The following is a 9,254-nucleotide window of genomic DNA, read 5'->3' on the forward strand; positions in this document are numbered from 1 at the left end:
GCCATGCATAACCTTAAAAAAAATTTCTACTTGTTGCATACAGCTTAATCTTAAAAAAAAATGCATTTTATTCATAAAAAAAGAATTTTACAAACTTCTTGTTTGTAAAATTCCTTAATGATTTGGTCAATATTTCAATAACTCTAATTTTTTTTCTTTTAAAAATTAATGGTAAACATTCTAGTATAAATGATAAACTTACAAGTAGGTTGATATTTAAATATTAGAAGTTGACTAGGAAGTTTTCAGAATTGTTTTTGGATATTCACCAATTTTAATTAGAAATATTTTCACCACAATTTACGAGTTTTGGAAAACGCTTTCACTTTCTAGAATAAGTGAACCTTGTCAAGGCACCTATATAAATTCTTCCTATAAGAATTTATTTGGGCATACGAGTCCATAATAAATTTGGAATGTCATTTTTGTTCATGAACGTAAATTTTTGTTTCGAGCCATAGACAGACCACCGACTAAGAACTCAGTAACACATTTAAACCATGTCTAGATCACATAATACAACTTATCTCAGGTAAGGTGCACTAAGGGTGCTAATACATTCCATAACCACAACCAGTCCATTACCTTGAAATTTATGATAAGACTAGTCCACCCGGGTTTTCTAGTAACCCTAAACCAAACAATTAGATGACGACTCCTTGACCCCAACATGTCGCCATTTCGCGCGCGCACATGCAGTAGAATGACAAATTCACTAGGGACTTTCTGTTTTTAAGAGTATTGGACTAGACTTCATGTGTTTTTATGTGATTTGATGTGTTTAAATTTTCACATCTGTCTTCTTTTTAGTTACACTTTAACATGTTTTATCGTGCTTATACATGTATGTTGGATATGGATGAATGTCTTCATGCATCACTAGTCTATTTGTGATATATCGCTTTGGAATGCACACACATGGAAACTCCAGGTTAGGTGGGGGAATAACAGTTTACCTTATGACTTTCAGTTAGGGTTTAAGTATGTGAAACCTTTCGACTCTTTGATGAGTGCTTGAACTGGTAATGATTGATATACGTACTATCTCACTATCTACTGAGCCTCTATATTACATTCACGAGGGTAGTCATTGGAACAATAAGAAACTCCTTTTCAGACTAGATAGTGCTTACCTCAATGTTTCACATAAAAAGACATAGAACCTATTTGTAGGATATATGTTCCACAATTAAACACTATTGTATTAAGACATGCTCAACCCTAAAAAACATCTTGAATTGCATGACTTAGGGCTAATAAAATAATCACTATTAAAGAGATGATTTTCATTTAATACGTGCTGGATTCTGAATCCCTATAGCTGTTAGAAGAGAATTGTCTAAAACTGGATGATAGTAAATTGCCATCCATAAAAAAATATGAGTTGATGTTTAATGATTTAATTTTTTTTATTAAATACTAAGAGGATATATTTTTAAAATTACTAGTAATTTTATTTAAAAAATGAGTAATATTTTGGATATTATTATTATTATTTATTTATTTATTAAAAAAAATAAAAGAATGCCATATCTCGTTGCATGATACATACGTCTCCAAAATCTTTTTTTCTCATTTTTTGTTAGCAATCATGTGATTCACATACAAAAATCCATTACTTTGTTTAAATAAATTCTACAAAAACTAGTAGAATTACTTGATTTTAAAAGAAAATAGTTCAAGTAAGGCCACAATCAAAACTGAAAAGTTCATGGAGTAAATTTAAATATCCCAAAAGTTCAAGGATGATAGGCATCTTTCAGTAAAAAAAAAAAGAAGAAGAAGAGAGTTTAGAAGAGTTGTGAATGTTGGCAAAAGCCGCAAAACATAGTACAAAGAGAGAGAACAAACATAGTAGAAAGAAACGAAGGCAGACATAGGTACCTCAACAACCATCGTTGGCTACTGCCACTTATTATCTAAAAAAAAAATTCCGAACTTCCCCTTAATAATTATTATTCTCAAAAACCTCATATTTCTCACCAATCCATCTCTCCCTTTTCAAACCCTTATTTCTCTTTCAACAAAATCTTGTATGGTCTTAGATAAGAAGTTTAACTTTTTGCATTGCCTAAAGTCAGGCTATCATTAGCCTGCCTGCAACTTACAGTATCAGTGATGGATTTGAATGGTATAAGAGCTTAGAGATGGGCTTTTGGGTGTTTGCATAGCATCAGAGTATTTAAAAATGCTTTCTTTAAGGTTGTGCTTTCTACTGTGCTTAATCTTCTGGGTTTATGCTAATTTACTCTTCTATTGCTTTAATTATCTGTTTCTTCAGATGGGCCCTCCTTATTTGTCAATCTTTATGTGGGAGTTCTGTCCATGTAATTGCCCTTGTCGGTAGTTTATGTGTTTTTATATGATATCTTCCGGGCTGTGAAGTTGTCTTTTATGCATAGTCTTTGCTAGAATAACTGTTTTGCTTCGCAATTTGCTTGTTTGATCTTCTAGTTCTGTTCATTTTGTTTGTGAATAGTTAGATTTTATGTTATAAAGAACTATATTTGTGCTTTAATTATTGGATTTTGGTTGCGAATAGCTATTCCTTGTGGTTTTATTGCTTGTTGACTATTTAGTACTCTTTTGACACTAGGAATTTTTGGAGAAGGCATAAGAGGAAAATTCTTATTACATCAGGTGTTTTAGGAAGTGGGTACTTTCTTTGTAAACTATACAATGCTCACCAACAGAAGCTCGCTGATCTGGAGAGGGAACTTGCTCGCCAAAGGGCAAATGATGAACTCATCAAGGCCCAGTTAAGAGAATTTGATTATGTTTTTGTCTGTCTTTTTCCCCCTCTTTTTTATGATGTTCTGTTGGTTCTTATGCTGTGTCTTATGACTTGTATTTATAGACTGCAAGACCATTTCGAGAATGTGCAATTAATAGCTGATACAACAACATTGCCTCATGCAATGCAATATTTAAGAACTCGGATAGCAGAAGAACTGGACCTTTCTCAGCTCACTGAAAGGCTACAGAAAGGGAAGGGTCAGCCAACCACGCTTACCTCTTCAGAGAAACTTGAACTGTGGGACAGACTCAAAATCCTAAGTATGCAGCTACTTATTTTTTCTACATATTTATGGTGCATACAATATGTAATCTCACAGATTTTTTTTTCACTCAAATTTTATGGCTGATTTTCCTCCAGGTTTCACACAAATGTTGGTTTCGCTGTGGGCTGTGACAATGCTTAGCTTATACATCAAAGTTCAAGTAAATATTCTAGGAAGACATTTGTATATTGATACTGCTCGTGGCCTTGGAAGCTCACTTTTACTTGTAAGATCCATTCTATTTCTGTTCCCATGTTTAAGATAAATGCTCACATACAACTATCATTTGCCAGAACTATCTGTGTTTCTTCAGGCAGCTTTTGTCAAGTTTCATTTTCATGTCTGTCATGCAATAATCTTAAATAGTTGTTCTTTGGCTAATCAGTCCAGTGCAATTGATTTTTGTGTTGAAAATCGCTGAGTTCTTGAACTGTAATTTGTTTTCAGATTGCTATTGCTATTAGTTTGTCATTTAAGCAAGTATGTTCAATGACAATTAGTCATAGGCGTTTCTTGGAAGAGCAATTTAGTCAGAGAATGAAGTATACATTCTATAACCAACCAAAATACTGCTCCTCAATGCCCATCTTTATTATTTGTGCTGTTAAGCTGCATTGACTTAGTTGGACTGCAAATATGTGCTTTTAAGATTTGTACTCTCAGACCATTAACTGATCCAGAAAGCAGCTTTGGGGATCTGCATATCTGCATGTAAATGTCAATTGTCACCATTGTTGAATTACTAAATTCTTATAGTTTTACTCAAATGTTTCTCGATTATGTTCATGACATCACATAATGTTTTAAGACTGTGAAGTTATATAGCCACGTATGGAATTTAGAATTCTTGATGTTTGGTAGTATAGTGATCTGAAATAATGCATGAAGAGCTCAGTTCCGGAGAGTTAACAATAGCTGGCCTAGGAGAACTGATGATCTACAGAGATATTCCAGGCTTTTGTTAAAGTGAAGTACGAAGACAGGTTTCATTTCTGACATTCTCCACTATGGTTGAGGTGGTGGGAGGCTTTTGGAGGAGCACATGTATTAATTAACATCTCATGCATACAGGAGTTCATTTTTTATATAAGAATAAATAATATTTTTCTTGTAATTCATGAACAAACTGCATTGATGTGCTGAAGGGGGAGGCTGAGAAAGGGTTTCTGGATGGTTGTCTTGATGAAGGTCTGTATTTGTGATTTGTAGCAGGGACAGTTGTTGAATGATGCCTTTTTATATCTCTGGTATAGAAATGATGTGATCACTATTAGAGACCCCCTTTCAACTCCCTATGGATATTATATGGCTTTAGATGTCAATGTTCTTTGTTTTTATTGAAGGTTTCAAGCCTTAAGGCATCCTCCATACAAAAAATGCAAGTTTAGTCATCAGTTTTCCCTAACGTGAGCCCTTCAGCAGTTCCCTTCACATACATTGTGACTGTATATAAGTAAACCCTGTGCCTGCAATTGGATTGGCAGGTGGGAGAATGTTTCTGCATTTATGTGATGCAGGACAGCGCTGAGAAATGAGGTTATGTGATGTCTTGCTTTGGAAGGTGGCTGGGATGTGAAGATAAAATGAATGTAAACTCCTAGCTTTTGAGGCTGTGAGGAGGGGCAAGAATAAGAGGAATTAGGAGAGAGGGTGCTTGAGGAGAAAGGCAAAGAAATGAGTGAGGAGGTGGGGGAATATATGCTTCTCCACCTCTTCACCCATTTATCTCTCTTCTCTTCAAGCACTTGCTCTTCAATGACAAAACAGCACCCTGGTCTCACAGCAATTCCCCGGCATGTGTGTCAGGCAGGTGGGAGGATGTTTGTGCATGTGTGATGCAGGATAGCACTGATAAATGAGGTTATGTGATGTCTTGCTTTGGAAGGTGGTTGGGGATGTGTTATGATAAAAATAAATGTATAATTCCTAGCCTTGGAGGATGTGAACTGGGGCCAGAATCTGACTTCTGTTAGAAACCAGATTTCACAGAAAGACTATGACAAGATCTGCTGAGAATTTATGCAAAGAGGAAATGGGGGAGAGAGTTCTTGAGGAGAAAGAGAGAGAAATCAGTGAGGAGGTGGGGAAGGGTAGAATTCCAGCACTCAATTCATAGTCGTTTTTTTTGTCTTGACTCCCCCTCCCTCGTATTTATATACCCTTAATTTCCATCATCATGAACAATCTCCACATGCCTATTTGCTAGCTATTTCTTAGCAACTTAAAGGTAGTAGCTACTAGCTATTTATTACCTGTACAAGTGGCTGTATATTTCAGGGTTTGTTAGTTAAGTCTGCATACCATATAATATATGTTCTAATGATTTCTCAATATTTTGTCCAGCGGCATGGGTTATGTTCAGGAGTTAGTTTATAACTTGTTGTAAACATTAGGTGGTACTGGTCCTTAGCTTAGTGGATAAATTGTGAATAATGTGGTTGGGTACTTTTGGGAGGCTTCAGTAGGGAATGGAGATTGTAAAATCTTGTGGCATTTCTACTATGTTGTTGTGCATTTAAGCATTTGGATGGAACAGAACTCAAGAACATTTGATGATTTTTCTCTTTTGAGAAAATACTTTGGGATGGAGTTGTTTTCTGTCCACTCTTTATGGACTCAAGCTTTAGGAGGTTCTTGGAGGAGTCTCATCCATGGTTGTGCATCAGGACTGGCATGCTCTAGCGCTTTCAACAGTTGACGTGGAATCTTAGATGCTGACATTAGTTTGAGGTCATTGGCTTGATGGTGTTAAACGAAAATATCTCTTGAACCAGATTTTTTCATAACTGAATTGAGTTGGTTCTAATTCCTCCCTTTTTGGCTGCTTGTTTAATGATGCATCTGAATGGAATACACTATAGGTGGTTAGAGAAGCATGGTAAGAGGTCTTTGTGATTCTTAAAGTTATGCCACCCATGATAATACAACATGTCTTTTGCAGTTCTGTTTCTTTCTAATATATTGAGTTTGCTCCTTAATGGGCCCAAACAGGCTACTACTTGTCAGAAGTGAGAATGCTGAATTTAGGATGGCTCAACCTCGTTTTCTGGGTGCTGTGATGTTCATGGTGCCTAGTGTGTCATCTTTAAGGCTATATAAACCTGAGCGACACCACAATGGAGACATGTTGATTCTGTTAATTAAACATCAATGAAAGCGCATGAAAAATAAGTATTCATAAGAAAAGTAAAAAAAGGGGAATGTGTACCGTAGTTTGGAGCCAGCAATTTATGTAAACCTGGGTAAACTTATCTCTCTGCAATTTTGATATAAACATTTGTTTTGATCATTCCCCCTTCATGTCTTTGGCTTTTTGCATGTGTACATTATATTTTAAATTCCTGTTTAAATTATTCTTTATCTGTCAGTTAGGTATGTGATGGTATCATGGTTGTTTAGTACATTGAAATAGTGTAACCCACTCTTGGTAGACGATGCCGGTGGTATTTTTAATGTTGCTTCTGGATGTCCTAAAGTGTATTGTCATTTTTCTGAAGTTAATCCATTTCATTCATTTCACACAGGAGAATGTTGATCTTGTTGATAGGGATGACCAGCAAAAGTTTTTGGCTAGTGCTGATTTTCTCGCAAATAATGGCTTGCTGGCATTGATTTCAAATATCCAAGCTGTGGTAACAGAAGTTCTTGAGGGGTAAGTGTTTCCATGTTTGAAAAATGGCATGTATATAAGCTAATAATTTTATCTTTGAAACGAGAAAGTGCATTCTATAAGATTAAAATTATGTTTGCATGCTTCTGATGATTGTATCTCCATTTTTCAAAATAAACATGCTAAAATCAGACAGTGAAAGTTTTCTCAACTGAATATCAAACTTAGAATTTCACTACTTTCTCGATCAATCCAGAGTGAATCTGGCCTCTGTTTGACTTTGTTGGCGCTTCATTGACTGCATGAAGAAGTTCACACCATCACATAGTCTCTAGGTGCTATCTATGTTTAAGGCACATGAGAACAACCTCAAACCAAAGGCGTAGAGGCTCATGAAGTCTAAAACCCACCCATTCAATGACATCTGTTACAGTAACATCTGGGATAGTGAACAAAAAGCTAATGTATTGGAAGGGCATTTTTAATGAAAATTGCGCATATGAAGCATCTGTTGGAAATAATCATAAATGTTTTGATGATTGAAGGGTTGCTTAAATTTCTTATAACCTTATTCTGTGCAGAAAGAAGCTGACAGATTTGTTCAACACCACATCACTTCATGAAACTGTCATGCAAATACTTAACAAGTTCATGAGCATGGGAAGTCCGCACCAATGGATAGACTACTTAATGCCCGAAGATTGTGGGCACTACAAACTAGGCCCAAGCTCCAGCATTGATGACATGATCCTTCCTGATAGCATGAATTTTGATCAGCTTATGGTGGAGGCACGGGCAGTGCTATCAAGGTATCTTTATGTTCTAGTCGGCAAAAAAAAAAAAAAAAAAAGGCTTATTATGTTTCAGGCACAAAAAATAATAATTACTTTTACCCATGGAATTCACACAAGGGTGGAAAATTAATTACAAGAATACACTGCATGAAGGTGCAATTGTCAAGGACTGTTTTGTATTGGTTGACTCAAACTGCTTAGGAAAATCCATTATTGCCAGCAGAAGGTCAACGATCTCTCATAACTGAGCTGACTATTCTCCACGCTTATAATCTTGTGTGGTGGTATGGAAAACAATTGAAAATAACCATTAGAGTTCTCTCACCCTTTCCTTTTTTCCAGTGGATGCTTAATAATATCAACCTTCGAAGTCCCCCCCTCTCTCTCCATTTCCCCTCCAAAGACACCCTCCCTCTCTCCATTTCCCTATTTTCTTCCTTTCTTTTTGCTGGTGGCTTCCTGAATGTATTAACTGTGCTTGGTGCTCTGGAATTTTAGTATCAGGAGATTCTCTGTTTCCAGGTTTTTTTATCCTGTTTTCATTACAGCATCAAAGAGCTTGTTGTCATCATAATCCTTGCAATGCCTTTCATTACATGCCTTTGAAGTTTTTGTTCTTGGTTTGCCTAGTACCAGTTGAAAGCTGAGATATTGAAAATTAATCAAACTAACTCCATGTTGGGCTCCTCTAAAAGGAATTTTTCCCCCTCCATTGCAGTGCTGAATTTGGTAAAATCATGGAAATATCTTTGAAAGTAGCGGTGGATGCACTGGTAGATGATATGGAGGCTCAGAGCCAGTCCACTGGGGCCAGTCTGACATTAGGGATGCCACTGGCAAAACTCCTATCACGAGTTCTGCAGATAGTACCATCTTTACTCGGTGAAGCAAGCCAAAACCAGATTATCCAAATCATCCGGAATGTACCAGAAGTTGAACTATTCTTCACTCTCCTCTATGCAAACAACCTCTTAGACTAGCGAGCCGGATTGTATCTTTATCCATCTCCTTTTTCTATTATTATAATTTTGGTTTTCATACAAGGGGTGCGCGCGCCCATGTTAAAATTTGTATGGTACCAGGCTTGGGATCTACAAAATGTCAACCGCTTGAAAGGAGGAATGAAAGAGAAGGCTAAAAGAGATTTCATTTTGTAATTCTTTACTCGCTCGTAATATCTTCGTCGAGCCATTGTCACGTGTCATTTGCTTTGTGATGGATTCCATCTGTCTGGTATTAAAACTGGAAAAATGACAGAAACTGTGCATGAAGCACCAGACTGGAAACCCCCCCAATCTGGTACGTCTTTGAAGAGATTTCTTTTCAGTTCTGCAACTTTCTTGTTCTATCTCCGTGTGGACTTGCTATATATATTTTTTCTTTCTTAAAGATGCTTGAAAAGAATCTGCACTTGACGTTTCTGTTGAGATGCTTGCTTGTTTAAAGTGGCTGCCATCCACAGAATGTTCTAAACGAAGGTGATGCAGAGAGTCAATGTTAGAACTTTGAAAGCTAATTATCATTCTGGCGATGGCTACTGGACTGGTTGAGAACTTGGCCATGGTAATTCCGGCCTGGGGAATAGGAATATCCTTACAACCTATCAAGCAGTGGCACTGTGCAAACACCTCTTGAATTATAGTCATTTTGATTTGATACACTGAATTATTTTATCATCAGAAAGAGAAAAAAAAAAAAAAACACATGCATACATTAAAAAAAACAACTAAAAGGAAAGTGATTTTGTCTATTGCCATAGATACAATTCATTACTCCCTGCAATAATAA

At 36.3% G+C, this 9,254-nt stretch overlaps 1 protein-coding gene across 1 annotated transcript; it reads left to right on the plus strand.

Moving 5' to 3' along the window:
• The first annotated feature begins 1,820 nt into the window (after positions 1-1,820).
• Positions 1,821-8,812, plus strand: LOC7462474 (peroxisome biogenesis protein 3-2). Its single transcript, XM_002322048.4, has 7 exons — positions 1,821-2,202; positions 2,597-2,758; positions 2,858-3,057; positions 3,158-3,288; positions 6,587-6,714; positions 7,254-7,481; positions 8,185-8,812. The coding sequence occupies exons 1-7, from the start codon at positions 2,189-2,191 to the stop codon at positions 8,444-8,446; spliced, it is 1,125 nt and encodes a 374-aa protein (XP_002322084.4). The 5' UTR covers positions 1,821-2,188; the 3' UTR covers positions 8,447-8,812.
• Positions 8,813-9,254: the final 442 nt, after the last annotated feature.

Source organism: Populus trichocarpa, chromosome 15 (assembly GCF_000002775.5).
Source record: "Populus trichocarpa isolate Nisqually-1 chromosome 15, P.trichocarpa_v4.1, whole genome shotgun sequence".
Lineage (NCBI taxonomy): Eukaryota > Viridiplantae > Streptophyta > Magnoliopsida > Malpighiales > Salicaceae > Populus > Populus trichocarpa.

Coding starts and splice junctions, on each gene's coding strand:
- LOC7462474 (XM_002322048.4), top strand. Junction 3,058..3,157: donor GGACAGACTCAAAATCCTAA/GTATGCAGCTAC, acceptor ATTTTCCTCCAG/GTTTCACACAAATGTTGGTT. Junction 6,715..7,253: donor GTAACAGAAGTTCTTGAGGG/GTAAGTGTTTCC, acceptor TATTCTGTGCAG/AAAGAAGCTGACAGATTTGT.